This window comes from Bos mutus, chromosome 10 (assembly GCF_027580195.1).
Source record: "Bos mutus isolate GX-2022 chromosome 10, NWIPB_WYAK_1.1, whole genome shotgun sequence".
In the NCBI taxonomy this organism is placed as follows: Eukaryota; Metazoa; Chordata; class Mammalia; order Artiodactyla; family Bovidae; genus Bos; species Bos mutus.
Genome location: NC_091626.1, coordinates 22,946,660 through 22,967,086, shown reverse-complemented (window position 1 = coordinate 22,967,086; position 20,427 = coordinate 22,946,660). Strand labels below are relative to the sequence as shown.

Below are 20,427 nucleotides of genomic sequence, written 5' to 3'. Positions count from 1 at the left end.
CATTTCTTTCTCCAAAGCATGAAAGTGAAAAGTGAAAGTAAAGTCGCTCAGTGGTGCCTGACTCTTAGTGGCCCCATGGACTGCAGGCCACCAGGCTCCTCCGTCCATGGGATTTTCCAGGCAAGAGTACTGGAGTGGGGTGCCACTGCCTTCTCCCAACTAATCCTATCAGTATGTAATTGTGAGCTGTGCCAGGAAGGATGGACATGAGGGGCTATAAGAACAATAGAGCAAAGTAGGGACTTGATCTGATCCAGGTGAGGTGGTGCTGGAAGGCATCCTTGAGAAAGAGACATTCCAGCATAAATGGGGAGGATGAGTAAGAGTTAGCTAAATGACAGCTAACTAAATGAGGGGGGGGCATTCCAGTCAGAGGGATCAGCATGTGTAAGAGTCCCGTGGCTAGGGGAGGGGAGCACAGCCAACTTGAGGAACTGAAAGGGGACCAGTGTGGCCAGAGCATAGTCAGAGAAAAGAGAAGTGAGTCAGATGGGAGCCAGAATTGTAAAATCCAAATCGCTAATTTTAGCTAGAGATACATACATAAACACTGGATACACAGTCAGGACATAACCAAATATGCTTATTTAGTTCCAGAATAAACAAAGGAGGGGGAACCTTAAGTAAAAACAAATTCACTAAGACCAGAAGTTCAGGAAAGGTAAATTCACTAAAATAAATATAAAAAAAAAAAAAACACACAAAACACCCTCAGAAGACAAAGGGCAGGGACATGTTTGTTGAATGAAGGAAGGATAAACGATGGATGAATAAAGACCTGCTACTGCATTAGCCATCTCCATTTGCAGACATGCTCCCAGCAGAAGCCTGACCTGGCTCTGCCTCTTTCAGGCCAAAATGCTCAGCCTTCAGTGCTCTTCCCTCTGGATGCATTGGCTTGCTGCACGGTGACAGTCACGGCATGATCCCGCTGTATGGCCTTGATGGGTTGCCACTTACCTTTACCACTAGACTCGCAGCTCCTTGGAGGCAGGGACCTGGCCCTTCTCACTTTTTCACCCCCAGGGCCCAGCAGAATGCCTGGCATACAACAGGTGCTCCTTGCTTGAAGGAGTGCAGTGTCCTCTCATATAAATTCCACAAGGGGATCAGGGTAATGAAAGTGAGCAGTTGCCTAAGCCATGCATACCCTCAGGACTAAGAGCAAATATTTCCGGAGTACCATCTGCCTTAGACATCTGGTTTGGTGGCAAAATTTTAAATTTGTTCTTAGAACGATCAAATCCAAGACCTTGTTTTCTGTGAGTGTGTCCAGCTCATCAAGTCAATAGAAACTAAGCAGAAAAATCCACAGGATGAATTGCCAGTCATCTCCACTAGCCCACAATATTCCTAGACTCTTTTCTCCTACATCCATCTGCCACTGCCCTCCCTTCCCCAGTGCTTTCTTTACCCACCTTGAAAGGAGATGCTTTTTAGCAGCCACAGGCTGGGAGATGCTCCGGATAGCTCTGTGGGCCTCGTTCCCATCCAGCCAAGACCTGGCAAGCTCTGGAGGGAAGCAGAGGGGCTGCAGAGATTCAGCGAACCAGAGAGGGGAGAGTTGGATAAGCCAGATCCGCTTTCTCTAGAACTCTCAGAGGCAACCTGATACAACACGCAGCTACAGAGCAGGCATCGTGACCCAGAAGTGGGGTGAGCAGCCAAGAACAGCTGGGAGGTTGGGGGAACAGAACTGAAGACAGATAACCGCCAGGAGGGGAGGCGGGGAGTCGTTTCCTCCTGAGCCCAAGGCCAGGGAACCTGCTGGCTAGAGACAAACCAGTGTTGTCAATGAGCCCTGGACACAGATGACAGCTGGCTTCCACAAAATGGGAGCCCGAGTCCTGCTCTAGAGCCACCCACCCAGGATAGGGCACTATCTTGCCCTTCTTCCAGAGAATGAAACCAAATCAACTGTTTCTCTTTCCAGCCTTCTGGAGACCAAGGCGACTGGAGGGTTAAATGGTCAGATTCAAAACCTAAAGAATCAGGACGTTTGTTTTCCACATTAAAACAATTTGCTAAATGGGAATTCCCTGGTGGTCCAGTGGTTAGGGCTCAGCGCTTTCACTGTAGTGACCCAAGTCAAATTAATCCGTGACTGGGGAACTAAGATTCTGCAAGCCATGTAGAGGGGCAACATAAATAAATAATCGCTGAGTGCTGAGTTTTCGGCATTTACTTAAAGAGGAAACAGCAGTCTCAATTCTCAAGATGTTTACAGTTTAGCAGAAAAGTGAGCTGACACACAAAAACTACAGGTAAAAAACAAAGTGGCTAAGTGTCATAGAAAGAGGATTAGAACCTGCCTTAATGGAGCCAAACCACAGGAGGCCGTGAGGAGGCCACTGGTCTTGAATGGCGCCCGAAACGAAATCTGGAAGACAAATCCATGGCAAATGCCTGTGATTCTAGGCCACTGAGCAGTTTCCATGGATGCAACCTTCCTTTCTTATCTAGGAGGATAATAATCTTCCAGTCCTTGTCAGAGCCAGAGCCAGGCGCTTTGATGAGCACTCTGACGCACCACCTTGGGTCTTCATGGGAACCACCTCAGGGGGGTCTGCTTATCCTCCTGTTTTACAGCTGAGGAAACTGAGGCCTTGCACTGTGCTGTTCTTAGTCACTCAGTTGTGTCCAACTCTTTGCAACCCCATGGATTATAGCCCACCAGGCTCCTCTATCCATGGGGATTCTCCAGGCAAGAATACTGGAGTGGGTTGCCATACCCTCCCCCAAGGGATCTTCCCAACCCAGGGATTGAATCCAGGTCTTCCGCATTGCAGGTGGATTCCTTACCATCTCAGCCACTGGGGAATTAAGAAAAATAACTCATTCCAAGGCAATTGGCTGGGGAAAGAGTTAGAACTGGGATAGAAACCCAGGATATATTTTACGTTTTAAACTGTATAGAAATCTACAACCAGGACTTCCCTGGTGGTCCAGTGACTAAGACTCCGTGCTCCCAATGCAGGGGGCCCAGGTTCAATCCCTGGTCAGGGAACCAGATCCCATATGCCAAAACTAAGACCTGGTGCAGCCAAATAAGTAAATATTTAAAAAGAAAACCTATAAACTACTGTGTTCCAAAAGTGAAAACCTCCCTACACAGTCCTAGGGAAATGCTCAGTGGTCCTGTGGAGTGGTTCAGCTTGCAGTGCTGTCACCTCAGGTGTTGGGCTCCTGGACTCTAAAGCTCCCTAGGAGGAACCAAGACCATGTGGGAGAAGGCGCGATGAGAAGATCAAAACCACATCTCAGAATTCTGGAGAATCAGGTACAAGTTCCTTGGGCCAAATCTACCTGAAAGTGTTAGTCGTCCAGTCATGTCTGACTGTTTGCGACCCCATGGACTGTAGTCTACCAGGCTCCTGTGTCCATGGAATGCTCCAGGCAAGAATACTGGAGTGGGTAGCCATTTCCTTCTCTAGATCTTCCTGACCTAGGGAGTCAAACCCAGGTCTCCTGCATTGCAGGCAGATTCTTTACCCTCTGAGCCACCAGGGAAGCCCTGTCTGAAATGGTCTCTAAATCAAAGATTTTGGCCATAATCGATGTCCTAAGCCCCCCGGGACTCCAGGAATTGGCCTCGCTCTCACAGATGTGACCAGTCTGCATCCGCCGGCCCCTGGTGCTTGAGCTTGCTCTCAGTGTCTCAATGAATCATAAGCTGTTAGTTCTGACAGACATTAGAGGTTATCTAGCCCAATCCCTTCCATTTTTACATTACACATTGACAGTAATTAATGGCAGAGCCACTGGGATGTTTTGTCTTTGTTTCAATAAAAGGTCAGCTTACCACTAAACACTAAAAGCTGTTTCCCTTGCTTGCAAAACCCAGGAAAGAATCTCATAACTGTTGTGTGCATTTCCTGAAAACCTCTGTGAAACCCCACTTTTTAAGATTTTGCTCCACCTGCAGTATTGCTTTTTGTGGTAGAGGCCTGTGGGTAGGGAAGGGGGTGGAGAGCAAAGTAACGCATTTCTCTAAGGCTGAGAACAGAAGTCCTGCTTCCTCACCTGGAACCCCCACCATTTCTGCCATATTCACGGCCAGCAGCCATCCATTTTGTCTGCCAGGCTTCTTATCGGCTTGACCCACTGGCAGGCAGAGCTAAGCTCATCCTTTCACCTGCTGGCTGCTTATCTGGGACACATGATGTGTGGAGAACAGGCTGCCAGGCAGAGAGGGGCCAGGACTTTTCCTCTCAGGGCCCCAGCAGGTGAGAGGAGCAGTGCTGAAGGGCTGGGTCTGCCCCAGGGGTCTCATGCCTTTGCTCTCCATTTAGGATGGCCAACAGCTGCACTCTTTTGGCACCATGGGGCAAGGAACAGACAGCAGGCGGGGAATGCCCACAGCAAGTGGGAGACGCCACTGCTCCTCTTTGGCCCCAGTCATAAGGAGCCAGCCAGGCCTGCTCATCACTTTGCCCACCTTCTCCAAGGACCCTCAAAACACCTCTGCAGCTCAGCTCCTGGGCCCCATCTCTACCCCCCTCCACTCCTTTGTAGGAACCAAACCTCTCTTTGGGAAGGATGGTAGGTTCCCATAGCAATGGGCCTTTTAGCTGTTTCCATGGCAACCAACACCCAGACCATTTAGTTGCTAGTCAACTGACAGCTGTAAGTGAATAGGATTCAGTTTCGAATCAGAGGGATAGGCCAGAGGAGTCTCTTCGTAGAAGAAAACACAACCACCCCAAAATGATTCAACTCTTCTAAAGACTTTTTAGGTAACATCCATGGAGATCCAGCACAACTTTCTACCGGAGGTCACACAAGACTGCTTCTACAGCTCCCAACACACACACACACACATACACACACACACTCTCTCTCTCTCTCTCTCTCCTCAACTGAATATCTCAGGCCTTTAAATCCCCCAAGTTCTATATCCTATTATGTCTCCTTCCCAAGGACCCTTGGGGACATCCTCCAAGACATTTTTCACACACAACACTTTCCTCTGTGTCAGCGCTCTTCCTATGTACCATGACCCCGTTCTCACGCTAACCCAGTCATTTAAGCAGTATTTGCTTTTCAGATTGACTGATGTGAATGGCTAATCCAGAGCATCATCCCCTAGCCCAGACCTCACCTATGGCAAGTCACTTTCTTATGTCTGTGGGTGTTCCTAGAGCACAGACTGTTTTACCAACCTTTGCAAAACATGGTTAAGATCAATCTGTTTCTTTTTAAAAGTCAACTAAAATTTCAAAACCAAACATAAGAGATTAGAAATTATTCCATGCTCGTTACTTTTCATTACTCTAAAAATTTGACTAAATGCCAGGCCTCCCACCTAATATTCTCCCAAACTCAGGATACTAGGCATTGAATGCCCTTTGCGGATGGTGACTGCAGCCATAAAATTAAAAGACGCTTACTCCTCAGAAGAAAAACTATGACCAACCTAGACAGCATATTAAAAAGCAGAGACATTACTTTGCTGACAAAGGTCCATCTAGTCAAAGCTATGGTTTTTCTAGTAGTCTTGTATGGATGTGAGAATTGGACCATAAAGAAAGCTGAGCACTGAAGAACTGATGTTTTTGAACTGTGGGGTTAGAGAAGACTCTTGAGAGTCCGTTGGACTGCAAGGAGATCAAACCAGTCCATCCTAAAGGAGATCAGTCCTGAATATTCATTGGAAGGACTGATGCTGAAGCTGAGGCTCCAATACTTTGGCCACCTGATGTGAAGAACTGACTCACTGGAAAAGAACCAACTCATTGGGAAAAACCCCCAATGCTGGGAAAGATTGAAGGTGGGAGGAGAAGGGCACAACAGAGGATGAGATGGTTGGCTGGCATCACCGACTCAATGGACCTGAGTTTGAGTAAACTCGGGAGTTGGTGCTGGACAGGGAGGCCTGGCATGCTGTGATTCATGGGGTCGCAAAGAGTCAGACACGACTGAGCAACTGAACTGAACTGGATTTTATTTATTTTTGACTCTGCTGGGTCTTCATTGCTGCGCAGGCTTTTCTCTACTTGCAGCGAGTGTGGGCTTCTCACTGTGGTGGGTTCTCTTGTGGAGCACAGGCTCGTGGGCACAGAGGCTTCAGTAGTTGTGGCTCGCAGGCTCTAGAACAGAGTCTCAATAGTTCTGGCTCATGTGCTTATTTGCTCCAAAGCATGTGGGATCTTCCTCTGTCAGAGACTAAACTCCTGTCTCCTGCATTAGCTGGGATTCTTTATCACTGCACCACCAGGGAAGCCCCACCATCATATTTTTTTTATTCACTGAGGTCTGGGGTTTCTCTACCCTGGAATTCATGCAGAAGAGGAGCTGTGTAAGCCTCCATGGCTTGCTCAGTGGACTAGAAAAGTGAGCATCATTGGAAACAGCATGACCTTTTTGAGGGGGGCGCCTATGAGCCCTCTGTATGGAAGATGACCTTTCAAACTAATCCCCCCACAGGAGCCCTACCCAGCTCTCTGCTGCAGGCTCCATGTATCCTCACAATGGCCGGTAAACAGTTCTAAGCTGTTGCGTGACCCTTCTGCTCTGACCGAAGGATATACACTAGTAGAACTGCTTTTTTCTGTCTTCTTTCAGCGTGAGGGCAGAAGTATAAAATGCAGGGCAGGGAGCAGTTAGCCTCAAAGGAGCCCAATGATATGAGAGTCTTCGGGGAAGGAGAGAGAGCAGACACACAGGAGAACTGAGCTCTTCTCCTGTACAGAGGATTGCCTCGTCTTTGAGGGGACGTGTCATCACACAGCAGATTGAACCTTTTGATTTTCCGGCTCTGTCTAGATGAGGGACAGTGTCTATGTCTCTTAGAATAGCAGCTGATATTTCCCGATTGTATACTATGTGTCAGGGTCATTCTAATGTTTTATATGTAACATCTCATTTAATCCTCACAGCTTTACTGTTATTATTTCTAGTTAACACATAAGGAAACTGAAGTACACAAAGATTAAGGGATTTTAAGATCCTACTGGTAATCCTTGGCTCCTGGGTGGCTCAGATGGCAAAGAATCCACCTGCAACACAGGAGACCTGGATTCAATCCCTGGATTGGGAAGATCCCTTAGAAGAGGGCATGGCAACCCACTCCAATATTCTTGCCTGGAGAATCTCCATGGACAGAGGAGCCTGGCGGGCTACAGTCCATAGGGTCAGAGTTGGATACAACTGAGTGACTAAGCACACACTGGTAATCCTACTGATTGATGAAGTCAGGATCCAACTACCAGCAGTCTGAAGGCACAGCACCTTCGGAATCCATTTAAGTCTGATAAACCCAGGGTCCAGCACAGGAAGACAGAGTGGGCTGTCCCTTTAGGCACAATGTGACAGAATACACAAAACATCCTAGCTGGAGTACAATGATTGAATGGCTCTGGGAATTAACTGGGAAATCTTGGCTGCTGATAACTTTATTCCCAATGTATGGCTGTCCCCTGGTGGTTTTCCTGGGAAACTCACAAGCTGAAGAAATCTAGTGAAAATAGGATGAAAAGAACCAGACTGAATGATTTATTTGCTGCCTAAGCACTCCAGCCTAAAAGAGATGACCTTCCAAGGGCCACATTACCGACTCCTTTGTGAATGGGGTTGTAGTCCCTGTGACAGCTAAAAGCTGATAGATAGTGCATTGACTCAAAACAGCAAAATATGCCCATGATTGTACTTGTACTTCAAGAGCAGGACACTCCAAGATGTAAATAATTAAGCCAGTACTTGCTACAACTTCTCATTTCATCTTTAAGCTTCTGGACTTTCTCCAGGGCAGAAGGTTCCTGAAGATTACTATGCTTATGCCAACTTATAACTTCTTACTTCCCGCTCCCACCCCAAATTCAGTTCCCTTGACCTTGCGATGCTGCTATTCCACTAGGGGATGCTTGCCTTCACTGTTTCTTTCCAGCACCCTTGGTGGTATAAGACTGTGCAAAATGAAGCAAACAAGGTCATTTTATTTCAGACAGAGAGATGAGTCCTGTGGAAAGGGAGAAACAGCAGTTTCTGAAAGTCATGTCTTTACTGTACTTGGGGATCATGGGACTGGATGTTCACCTCCCATGGATCTGGGGTAACACACTGGGTAAAAGAAGTTGTCCACAACCCAAATGCAGAAGAAGATTGCCAAGCGTTTGTTTATTCAAAGAGACATGCATAAAGAGGTCCCAAGTTAGTATTGTTAAAAAAAAAAAAATCAAAACACCTGCTAATCAAATGCTGCAATTAATGAAAACGACCTAAGATAGAAAAGGAGACATGAGCTAATCGCAGAGAAATTTCGGTGACACCGCTGCAGAGCAAGTCACGGCCAGAGAAACAGTTGGAGCTAGTGGTAAGGAAGCTCACTGGCCAGATGCACTGAGCTCAGCGAGGCACATGGAGACGAGGGACTTGCAGGTGTGATCCCAGGTAGACGGATGTGGTTTGGAACCCATCCTCTGCTGCAAGGGCTGGCAGCCCTAGGGCAAGTTATCCAGTATCCCCCAAGCAGCTTCATTCAGGTTCTGTCCGGTGACACCCTCCTTATTCCAAAAGCAAAACAACAAGACAAAAAAAGTCCAAACCAAAAACAAAACCTGCCAAAACCAACAAAAAACCTCCGAAATCTGAAGACAACTGAATCAATCCCTGCAGTCTCACTTTCTCTTGGAAAGAAAAGTTGGATAATCCAACCCTTTTACAAAGGATAATACAAGGGTTACAGTTCCAAGCTCTCAGGAACAGGGTCTTAGACGCTTTTGGAGGTTGAGAGGCACAAAACGGCAGTCTGAAAATTCCTTTCATCTCATGGCACTGATTGAGTTTAGACTTGATTTCTCCTCCCCTCCCTCCGCCCATGCTCTCTCACCCCCAGATGGACACATTGGCACTGAACAGCTCTAGGCTTCAACCTCTATTGGGATCTGCCAGCAGAAGAAACGTTGGTTTTTGTCATCCGTGAGTTCCCACTCCACCACCACTTTTATCTGGAGAAAGAAAAAGAATCAAGAAAAATGAAGCTAGGACCTCGCCTCAATCCAGAATGGGTTTACCTATGAATTTTAACTATGAATCCTAGACGGAAATTGTAACAAACTGTCTATTCCTCACACTTTTCTTCTTAAATCATGCTATCATGAAGGCTGTTTGGGTGGGATGCAGGCACAGCCTGTGTCCTTAAGCTTAGAAGGGTAAACCAAGTTCCACGTAGGATTTAGTGTTAGTAGTATCACATCCTAGTCTAGTTAGCTTCTTAAGTAAAATTTCTAAAGCATTCTTTTTCCTCTTAGATCAATGATACATAAATGAAGGCACCCATGACAAAGAATTTTAAAGTTAAACAATTTCACATGCATTTTGACAACATGATCCAGCTTCTCCCAACTTTAACTATGAAGAGCAGAGAGTAAATAGTTTGATTTCTAGGTCTCAGGAAACTCACTTATTAGCTGAAAAAAGAAATGTCAAAGCACAAAGGACGTCCAAAGAAGTTTAGGGTTGTATGAACACTTTCAGGGACAATGACCTTTGTGGCAATATAGCTTTGATTAATGTCCTTAAGCCATTTTTTGACATTATACCCCTATAGAGATCTCTGCCTTGACTGGTTACACTAGGAGCTGTCTCCTTTTTTTTTTTTTTAATTTCCTCCAAGGCTGGGGGAGGGGGATGCACTGTTTCTGGAAGTATTGCAATACCAGGTCGATTCGTGGAGTGGACGGAGCAAGCTCCTATTCCAACTTCCTGCTCCAAAAATTCATTTAATATATTGTCCTTGGATAGAGAATGTATCAGATATTAAACTGCTAAGAACAGATACTATACTTGTGAAACTTGTTTGGTAAGTTTTTCAAGACTAGTACACATTAACTACTGTTTCACTGACTGCACACATTAACATAATTTGAGCTGGTTTTCAAATGAAATGCCACTTAAGCTCTGCAGAGCAACAAAACAAAAACAAACAAAAAACAAATGAAATGTCACTGAACAATAAGTACCATATATTAAGTGCCTACTCTGTATCGGGTCCTAACTAGATTTAAGTTACTGAGGCTCAGATATACCCATGATTACACAGCTGGTCTGCAAATTAATCTGCAAATCTGTCCCTGGCCTTTAGCGCCTCTGATATCTCTCAAACACAGACTCCCTAGGGGCTTCCCTAGTGGCTCAGATGGTAAAGAATCTGCCTGCAGTGCAGGAGACCTATGTTTAATCCCTGGGTTGGGAAGATCCCCTGGAGGAGGGCATGGCAACCTACTCTAGTATCTTGCCTGGAGAATCCAATGGACAAAGGAGCCTGGCGGGCTACAGTCCATGGGGTTGCAAAGAGTTGGACGCAACTTAGTGACTAAGCACACGTGCGTGGTAAGCACAGACTCCCTATGTTTGAGTCTTTTTAGAATGTTCTTTAATTACTGGCTATTTCTATGGAAAAAATGGCCAGACTGCTCCTGGTTGACTCAATCTCCTTTTAAGAAATGCAGCTCTTTTTCTTCATTGAAAAGAGTAGTCCCTTTACTTCCTCCATTCTTACCAAGATTCATAATCGTTAACACAGGCCCATTCTAGCAGGCTCTAGCTCACCTACTCCTCAGATGAAGAGGCAGGTGTAGCAGTCAGAGGTGAGGGTGGGGGTGGGGTGGAGGAGAGAAAGCAGAGAGGAAAAAGCTACCACTCTGCTATGGACCTCACAGATGACTGCTCTCTTGTTAAGAGATTAATGGAGAGACCAGGTTTTTCTGGTGACAATGGGACGACTACTTGAAATCTTGAACTATCTGATACCTAGCTAAAATTTTGTAGGGCTTCCCTGGTTGGCTTAGTGGTAAAGAATCTGCCTGCCTATACAGGACGCATGGGTTCAAGTTCTGGAGAGGGAAGGGTCCCCTGGAGAAGGAACTGGCAACCCGCTCCAGTATTCTTGCCTGGAGAATTCCATGGATAGAGCTTGGCAGGCTACAGTCCATGGGGTCGGAAAGAGCTGGATATGACTGAGCGACTAACACTCTCACTTTTCAAGCATTAGGCAAGAGACAAAGAACGAAGGGACACAGTGAGAACTCTGCACCTCACGATTCCCATACTCCTTTCCCTTAGGCATTCCCTTCTTCCTCATAGAGATGAAGGATTCCTGTTCTAATCTTTTCTTCCTGCCCCCTCTCCTCCAATTTCCAAACCAGTCACAGGACTTTCAGTGTTCTCAACCACAATTTTACTTACGGAGGGGTATTCATTCTTCACGGGTAGTTTGTTCACGTAGTTATAGGTCTTATCTTTTTCGATGGGGCATCTGATTCCAGACTTACAACCATCAGACTCAGGAATGGGAAAGGGAACTGGGATGCCCATCACAATGCCATGTACCACAGCCTTGCTACTTTGAGACTGAGTATCTAAGAGGGAGAAAAAAAAAAAAAGAGAATCAGATAGCGAAGGAAATAGCCTAGTTCCAAACTCTAAATAAAGAATTCAGGCATAGTCTCAAGCAATGGCATTGCTGTGATGGCAAACCGAAGAATGTACCTCTTAATTCCTAGGGTCTATTTCTCTTTGCAGTTACACTTAGTACTTCCGTGAATGCTATGCAGAGAGTAATCACTCGGAAACTTGAAAAATTACTGAATTATACATAAATAAAAATAATCAGTGGGGGCTGTTTTCTTTGCTCTTAACCCCACCTTGCTCTTCATTGCCTTTCAGTTTCTTAGAAGAATCAGAGCTATCTGGATAAATAACTTTATGGAACAAGCTAACTGATTTTTGGCAGCCAATTTTCTGTTTACTATATGCATCAGATTCTGTCAAAGTGTATTGTGCATCTTAAAGAGTGTGGTCTCTGAATTCTCAAATACTCTGTCCTAAGGATTCCAATAAAAATTAAGAATAAAGTGGAGAGACAATACAGAAAGAGAGACTAGAAGTCTCCACAGAAATGCCATGGCCTGTAACAGAGGCAAAAGCAGTAACTCTTTAGAAACTGCGTAAGAGAAAGGTACATTTCTTGCTCACCTTTACCCTCCAAAACAAAACGCAGGAGGAATAAACGTAATAAAATTAGGGCAATTGGAGTTATGAGCTATTAGATTCTTCTGGAGATCCAGAGTATTGGCTCTGTTTCTTTCTGTCTCCCAGCTGGGAATTGCTTTTATTGAGAAGATACATTTTTTGATTTGGAACAATAGAGGGGATGGGGTATTTCTCCAGGAGAGATAATAACTCTAGGATTTAGAGCTGTCTTTAGGCTTATGAACAAGAGATGATAGGAACTCTGAGATTTTTTTATTTGTCTAGTTCCAAAGGATAGAAAATGAGGGGAAGATTCAGAGCAGCTGCCCTTTTTAGAAACAGAGATTTTACATTCGTCTAGATTCCTGGGAATCTGAAGAAGATAAATAAAGAAGAAATAAACAAGTTCCAATAACATTTCTTCAAGTTGAAGAAGAAACCTTGAATTTCTTGGGTCAAGAGTAAGTTCCCCAAACCTTACAGAGGCTAAGTATTAATTGCTCCTATATTTTCAGGCAGAATATAGACTTAATAACTGGAAGATATAGTGCTTGAAATAACATTTTGGAAGAGTTCTAAAGTTTACAGAGTTGGGGTTGGTACTAACACTCTGCAGTCTGTAGCTGAAGAGTTGACCTTCCCATGAAATCTGCTGTGTAATATGGAGCTTATTGTGCTATCTTCTCTGACCTGTGAACACATGGAAATCCCCTTTGCTTAAAGGGAGTCTGGCAACTACGGGCTCCAAGAAACAGGCATGGGGGACTCAGTATGAGAAGGGTGTGTAAAAGCATGGTGTCCACTGAGAGGGAGGTCAAGGAATTCCTGACTGCAATTCCCTCCTCCTCACCTTCCCACGCTCACTCCAATTCCTAGATTGATGTCACGCTTTAAGATGAATTTGAAGGTAAAAACCACTTTTACTTACTACTGGTGAACGTGACATTAACACTGTAAGACTGTCCTCTGTGCAGTTTGCAAGGCTGGGTGGGACATGGGCTCACATTCACTTCCTTTATAACTCCGACCCAAGAACCTGCAAAAGAAGAACAATTTGTTTGGATGGGAGGGAAAACAAATCACCTCGGCTGTCTCCTACCTAATGGGAAGGTGCTCTGCCTTCCCAATGAGACCACTGGGACCAGCAGAAACTGCTCATATTTGACAGGTGGAGGGGAATTAGGAAATGATCGCGTATACACAGCCAGCTCCCTTGCTCTACAAGCTGGGAGGGCTCCACCAGGGAAAACCATCCCCACCCCTCCTTCCTGACACAGGATCTGAGAGTGGCACACAGGGCTTAAGTGATGACTCAAGGCACATAGCTACTGTTTCCACTTGGGATCTAAGGCTACTGTTTCCAGTTGTAATCTTGAGACTGGCTGCTCTCTTAACTGTCCTTCCCACCCCCACCCACCCCTGGTCTTTCAATCCTGCCCTGGTGGCTATCCAACTCATGGTCTCTGAGGTTTGAATACTGCTACGGATGAGAATAGTTTCAAGCACACATTTGAGATACACAGAGCAGAGGTGTACACTCTACTCTGGGACCCATGTTCTTCCAAATAAGTGGTTGGAGGCAGGGAGTGTGACTTTTTTCCCCCGCCAGTCTAAATAAGGATAAAAATACTCTGACCAAGAAAAGTTAAGCACAAATCTTTAAGAATCTTCTTACTCCATCCAGGCCCCTGAAACCAGACAGCTGAATGGGAGAGAACAGAAGTAAACAGCTGGGTGAGTTTAAGCTCCGCCACTCATGCCATTGCTGAGAGCTAGACTCGGATCTGACACCTGGCCATGAGCTCACTGGCTCCATTAAGTACTGTGGAAACTTAAGGCAAGATACTTAGCCTCCCTGGGGCTAATAACAGTACCTACCTCAGAGGGTAGGTGAGCTAATACATTATAACTCTTAATAAGTGCTTAGAACATAGTAAGGCTATACAGGTATTCACCATTACTATCATTATACTGGGGCAATTCCCGGGTGGCTCGAGTTCTAAAGAATCCACCTGCCAAAGCAGGAGACACAAGAGACATGGGTTTCATCCCTGGGTCAGGAAGATCCCCTGAAGGAGGAAATAGCAACCCACTCCAGTCTTCTTGCATGGAAAATTCCATGGACAGAGGAGCCTGGTGGGCTACAGTGTATGGGGTCACAGAGTCAGACACAACTGAGCGTGAACACACACACACATATCATCATCATCATCATACTGGCATTTAGTCCATGAATTCAATCTAGAGCAGCTGCTCCTGGGTGGGTTAGCAAGTTCCCCTTTGACACAAAAGGTGAGCCTCTCACCTCAAATTTACTTTGTGGGTAGAAATTCTGGATCTAGACAATAGAACAGACTGTCTCAAAAGTACAGTGTATGAAAGACAAAGAAAATGGCAGGTTGAGAGCATTATCTTGGGTGGAACAGTTTCCTTGTTTTGACTAACATTGCTCCAGCTAGTTCTGTAAACCATACTTTGCTGTCCTCTATCCCAACTTGCTTCTCCATCATGGCAAAGTCCTCAAAACATAAATACAAGATTCTTTTCTCTAAGCACTCTCTTCCACTCTGTCCTATCTTCTAGGACCAGGAAAAAAAATATCCAGAACCTTAGTCAACAACTTATTAAAAAACCAGTGCTTATGCTGAAGCTTTCAACTTCTAGTTTCTATCAAGGCTGGCTCACATGATCTAGGAGGTACTGAATACTCTCAGTACCCTCTACTGATCTGGAGGGTAGTACTTAGCTACTTCATTCAGTTTGTTTGTTTTTTTTTTCTTGACAAGAGGTTCTCGGCTTTCCAGTGTCAACAGAGCAAATTTCTCAGTCCTAACTCTCAAAAATTGCAAAACTAGTTTGCTCATTTCTGACTTGAGGAAATACCACTTTAGGATAAAGGAGGCAAAGTGGGACTCAAAAAACCTTTTGATGTGGGCACTGAAGTTTTTCCATTGTATTTCCCAATTCAAAAGTAAATTGAAAGTCTGTCACTGAAACTCTCCTTCCCTTAAGAAGTTCTTGCCATAGGTGTACACCTGGTTTTTTCACATGAGCAGACCAATCTCAGGATTCAGTTTCCTTAGTTTTTTTTTTTTTTTTTTTGTTAATGCTACTGTTGAAATCCAGACTGACTCACAAACACTCACTAGTTTCCTACTGCTTATGAGCTGTAAGAGCTTGGGCAAGTTACTTTATGTGATGGTTTCAGACTGCGAGAGTTGAATGAGTTGATAAAGATAACATAGTGTTTTCATCCAAAGTTGGCCACTAAGTTTAATGGAGGTAAAGGCAGTAATGTGAGGTGATAATACCATCTTTCAAATGCCAGTCTCCTAGTTCAGGGGAGCAGCATTTGTTAAGCATTAATAGGCCCACAATTTTTATTTCTTGATCACTCCTAGCCCTAGCCCCCAATTCTGCTCTTGCCTCAACATGAATTTTGGAAATATAGTGGAAAGAGTATTTATTCCCTCATTTACTTTTCCAACAAATATTTATTGGGCAGTTACTATATTACCTGGGCACTGGGTGTGAAGAAGCACATTTACTCTGGTTGTCATTATGCTGTGTGATTGGGTGAGTTACTTAACATCTCTGAAACTCAATGATTGACTATGTGTGTGCATGTGTGCTCAGTCATGTCTGACTCTTTGCGGCCTCATGGACTGTAGCCCGTGAGGCTCCTCTGTCCATGGGATTTCCCACGCAAGAATATTAGAATGGGTTGCCATTTCCTCCTCCAGGGGATCTTCCCGACTCAGGGATCAAACCTCCTCTCTTGCATCTCCTGCATTGGCAGGCAAGTTCTTTACCACTAGTGCCATCTGGAAAGCCCATGATTGATTACAGGATCTCCAAGTTTCCTTCCAGCTCACAAATTTTATAAAGTCAGTTTCATTTCTCTTTCATTTATCATTACACCTCTCCACTTCAGAAAAGCTCTGCTCAAACATTTAATTTGGATAGATTTGACTGAAGGAACTCACAATTTCTACCCCATTGTATTTCTCACCAAAGATTCCAACCACAGCTGCAAGAGAGGGTTATGCATCACAAGTTGCGACCAGAAACAAGAGTTTTATAAATAGGAGGAGAAAACTGGAAAGAATTAAAAGTGCCATCGCCCAAAAGGAAGCCCTAAAGGAACAGCTCGTGAAAGGAGAATTGACTTTTGATGTGTCATCAGAAGGGAAATGTAAAAGAAAAGCAAAAGGAGTGGGGACTGAGCGGTCACCCAAGACACAAGGCATAAATAAAGAGAAGTTTTGCACGGCACCCCTGACGCCCCAAGCGGCAAGTGAACCTTCGGCTGTTTGCCCCACACACTTTGGGAAACTTCAGCAAAATGCCCACCTCCAGGAATGTGCTGGGACCAAAACATGGGTTGATGAGATAAAGTTGTGAGAGGTCGCGTTTTATCCAGGCCAGCACCTTGTCCCCTACCCCAACCGACTCCAGCCCACTCCACGAAGGGTCCGAGGCTGAGCCTGGCTGCTCGCAGGACCCGCCAAACCCAGCCCAGCAGTCTTAGCATCAGATTCTGTCAGGGGCTCCCGCAGAGTGCGCGGGAACTTCGGACTGGCCCCGGGGCTCACCGCAGTCCTTGAATTTCACCGGCTCGGCCAGGGCGGAGGCACTGAGTGCCAGGAACAGGAACGCGACAGTCAAGAAACGCATCGCTGCTGAGGCTCCAAGCTCAAGGAAGGGAGAGCCAGCAGTCTCGGTCACAAGATAAAGTCTTCAGGGATGGGCCGGGCCGGGGGAGGAGCCCAGTCAGGCGACTGGTCACTGGCCAGCGGGGCCGAGGCCTGTCCCCGCGCCCCCCCCCTCCACCCCGGGTCCACGGAGCCAGACAAGGGGTCCGGGACTCTCGCAAACTCCGCCCATCCGCTCCGCTCAGCCGCAGGGCAAGCGGGATCCATCTTCATCCGGCACGCCTCCTCTCGCCAGTGCTCGGCCTGGGCTTTGTGAGTGCGTCCCCACTTCCGCAATGGGAGCATTTCTACCCAATCAAATCCCTTCTCCTTCCTCATCTCCCAATAGATGTGCTCAGGGGCGGGGTTTCCGTGGATCCCGCCTCCCGAGGCCCAGGAGTGGAAGGCGATTGGGGAAATGTGAGGGGGCGGAGCTTACAGAAGAAAATGGCGGCCGTCCGAGGGCTAACAGCTGTGGCCCTGAGAGTGGTGACTCCCTGGCAAAGGAGCAGGTAACCAAGCCTAGAAAAGCACCTGGTTTGCCCCTTCAGGACTCAGGAGAAACTAAGGCTCGCGGGGGAGGTGAAGGTTTGGCGTGAGGCTGTCAGGTGGAGGGACTTCAGGTTTGGCTTGAGGCTGTCCAGGCGGGGGCACTTCAGGTTTGGTGTGAGGCTGTCCGGGTGGGGGACTTCAGGTTTGGCGTGAGGCTGTCCAGGCGGGGGGACTTCAGGTTTGGAGTGGGGCTGTCCAGGCGGGGGGACTTCAGGTTTGGCGTGGGGCTGTCCGGGTTGGGGGACTTCAGGTTTGGCGTGAGGCTGTCCAGGCGGGGGCACTTCAGGTTTGGTGTGAGGCTGTCCGGGTGGGGGACTTCAGGTTTGGCGTGAGGCTGTCCAGGCGGGGGGACTTCAGGTTTGGCGTGGGGCTGTCCGGGTTGGGGGACTTCAGGTTTGGCGTGGGGCTGTCCAGGTAGAGGGTTCTAGGTTCTCTTCTGCTCCCAGTCTCACCCTCCTCCCTTGCGCAGCAGGCTCCTCGCGGCCTCCCGCGGACCCCGGGCGCTTCGGGAAGTGTCGTCCTCTAGCCCAGAAGCTGGCGAAGGGCAGATCCACCTCACCGACAGCTGCGTCCAGGTGAGAAACCGGTCGCGGGGCAGGGGTGGTGGGGGGAGGGGAGGGGGATGACTTCCTTTTGGCCCACTCTTCTTTCTCTCCTTGCCTGGCATTCTTGACCCTCCTTCCTGCATTTCAGAGGCTTCTGGAAATCACCGAAGGGTCTGAATTCCTCAGGCTGGAGGTGGAGGGAGGTGGATGCTCCGGATTCCAGTACAAATTTTCACTGGATACAGTTATCAACCCCGACGACAGGCAAGGAGAAAGGGGTGGGTCCTCCGAGAATGTGCAGAAGGGATAAAAGTGTCTCCAATTTAAGATGCACTTTTATTCCACATTTTAAACTTCTGCTAAGGATAACATCGCATCACCCTTCTCACACAGTGGGGATACAATGAAGATTTGTTGCCTTGATTCAAAATAACTTATGTCATAGGAGGGAAATTGGCCTAAGTCCATAGGGTCATTGGTAGAGAGTCAGGATGGACTAGAAAGTTTCCAGGCCTAAATTTCTATACATTCCCAGTATTCTTTCCATTAAATCTTTTTGCCTCAGAGAAAATCAGCACCTGTTAGAGGTCATAAGGGAAGCTTCCTCCGTATTTTAGAAAACAGGATGGGCATCTCTGGGCTCAGAGGGTGTTACGTTTCTGGTGTTTATGATGTTCATTAATGCCTTCCTCCCTTCTTTTCAGGGTGTTTGAAAAGGGTGGGGCAAGAGTGGTGGTTGACTCTGATAGCTTAGCCTTCGTCAAAGGGGCCCATGTGGACTTCAGCCAAGAACTGATCCGAAGCTCATTTCAAGTGTTGAACAATCCTCAAGCGCAGCAAGGTTGCTCCTGTGGATCATCCTTCTCTGTCAAACTTTGATGTGATGACAAGTGACCCGGAGATTGCTATCATCTGACTGATTTGAGGCACCTGGGATTAGAACAATTCTAGAAGTTTCCTTCCCATCATGACCCTCTCTCAATTTTATTTTCCTTTAATCGAGGATGTTGTTTCACCACTATTTTCAGAATGTGAAACTTTTACTCTTGATTTAATTTCTCCTACACAGTTGTAAGGCCAAGCCTGTGGATGCTGTTACCTAAGATTTAGTAACTGGTTGAAACCAGTATCATCTGTAGCGCCTCCAAGGTTCTAGGAGTTACTTCTCCGGCCTTCAGAGCTACTTGTACAAATGTGTATAGCTATGTATAAAAGCTTCGTTTTAAAGAAAGTCCTTATTTATTTGTGTTACGGATCAGAATCACAGATTGCATAGCTTGAACACTGTGTTACTAGACCAGAGAGGATGAGAAAGCCAAATGAAATGTTATCTTTTTGTTTTGCTATTTATTTATTTATTACTTTTATTGAGGTATAGTTGATTTGCAGTATTGTGCCAATCTCTGCTGTACAGCAAAGAGACTCAGTCATATACGTGTATACTTTGCTTTTTATTTTCTCTTCCATTATGGCTTATCACAGGATATTGAACACAGTTCCCCTGTGCTATGCAGTGGACCTTGTTGTCTGAAATGTTATCTTTTTCATCTCACCCTTCCTTAATGTGCTAGTTTACTTACCATTATTTTCTGTGCACCCCATTCTTCACTTCCCATTTGTTACAGCAGATACATTTTCTTCTCGTACTTAGGAATGTGTTAGATTCACAAAACCAATAACCCATCACCCAGAAAAACTTGGACCTAAACCTCACTGATACTTGAATCATAAGTTTGAAAATAAGCTCCATACTCTATATTCACACAAGACATTTCGTGATTCTTTGCTGATTTAGTGACTGAATCTTTTTAGAATATGTTGCTTTATTTATCTTATGGTGTGAAATGTTTCTGGTCTCATTGTATAGCTGGAAGTTGTCCCTTTGTTGATATAGATAATAGACACTTGGATTTTTTTTTTTTCCATTTGGACTATAAAATGCAGGGGGCCCATTTAAATTTGAATTTTAGACAAACAGAAAATAATTTTTAGTATAAGTGTGTCTCTGCAAATAGTAAAAATTATTTGTTGTTTATCTGAAATTCAGATTTAATTGGGTATCCTGTATTTTTATTTGTTAAATTTGGTAACCTTCCTTCAGAGTCTCTGAAAGAAGAGCTTTTTAGCCACAAATTCCAATGAATTTTAAAGTACTTGTTTGGGTATAGTACTTAAATAGGCTAAGGAGCTAGAAACAACCATAGTATGTATGTGACTGTGTTGGGGCAGCCAGAACTGCATGCTGCTGCTGCTAAGTCACTTCAGTCGTGTCCGACTCTGTGCGACCCCATAGATGGCAGCCCACCAGGCTTCCCTGTCCCTGGGATTCTCCAGGGAAGAACACTGGAGTGGGCTGCCATTTCCTTCTCCAATGCATGAAAGTGAAAAGTCAAAGTGAAGTTGCTCAGTCGTGTCCAATCCTAGCGACCCCATGGACTGCAGCCTACCAGGCTCCTCCGTCCATGGGATTTTCCAGGCAAAAGTACTGGAGTGGGGTGCCATTGTGGCAACAGACAACTAAAGGAAAAGGTAAAAAGCACCACCATGACAAATGATTAACAACTGCTAACGTTGGGGAAACCACAACCAAGCTGACTCTGTAAGGGCTACTGGTTAAAGTCATCTTTTCTTTGAGAGCCTAAAAGTTCGTATCAGCAAATTTTGCA

The 20,427-nt window shown here is 45.8% G+C and overlaps 2 protein-coding genes and 1 non-coding gene across 5 annotated transcripts; 1 reads left to right on the top strand and 2 right to left on the bottom strand.

The window, feature by feature from the left end:
• Nucleotides 1-8,088: 8,088 nt before the first annotated feature.
• On the bottom strand, nucleotides 8,089-16,723 carry NPC2 (NPC intracellular cholesterol transporter 2). Its single transcript, XM_005900977.3, has 4 exons — nucleotides 16,566-16,723; nucleotides 12,899-13,006; nucleotides 11,185-11,357; nucleotides 8,089-8,945 (listed from the first exon to the last, which is right to left on the bottom strand). The coding sequence occupies exons 1-4, from the start codon at nucleotides 16,645-16,647 to the stop codon at nucleotides 8,859-8,861; spliced, it is 450 nt and encodes a 149-aa protein (XP_005901039.1). The 5' UTR covers nucleotides 16,648-16,723; the 3' UTR covers nucleotides 8,089-8,858.
• Nucleotides 9,623-9,808, bottom strand: LOC138989640 (U2 spliceosomal RNA). The gene has a single exon (XR_011465895.1). It is a non-coding gene; the product is annotated as a U2 spliceosomal RNA (small nuclear RNA).
• A 359-nt stretch (nucleotides 16,724-17,082) lies between the features above and the next one.
• On the top strand, nucleotides 17,083-19,519 carry ISCA2 (iron-sulfur cluster assembly 2). 3 transcript variants are annotated; one of them, XM_014479868.2, is made up of 4 exons: nucleotides 17,083-17,176; nucleotides 17,686-17,791; nucleotides 17,910-18,025; nucleotides 18,466-19,519. In XM_014479868.2, exons 1-4 carry the CDS (start codon nucleotides 17,112-17,114, stop codon nucleotides 18,638-18,640), a joined length of 462 nt encoding a protein of 153 aa, XP_014335354.1. In that variant the 5' UTR covers nucleotides 17,083-17,111; the 3' UTR covers nucleotides 18,641-19,519. The 3 variants fall into 3 exon arrangements, with proteins under 3 accessions (XP_014335354.1, XP_070233620.1, XP_005901040.1); XM_070377519.1 differs by having other exon boundaries at nucleotides 17,910-18,039; nucleotides 18,466-18,603; XM_005900978.3 differs by having other exon boundaries at nucleotides 17,101-17,176; nucleotides 17,689-17,791.
• Nucleotides 19,520-20,427: the final 908 nt, after the last annotated feature.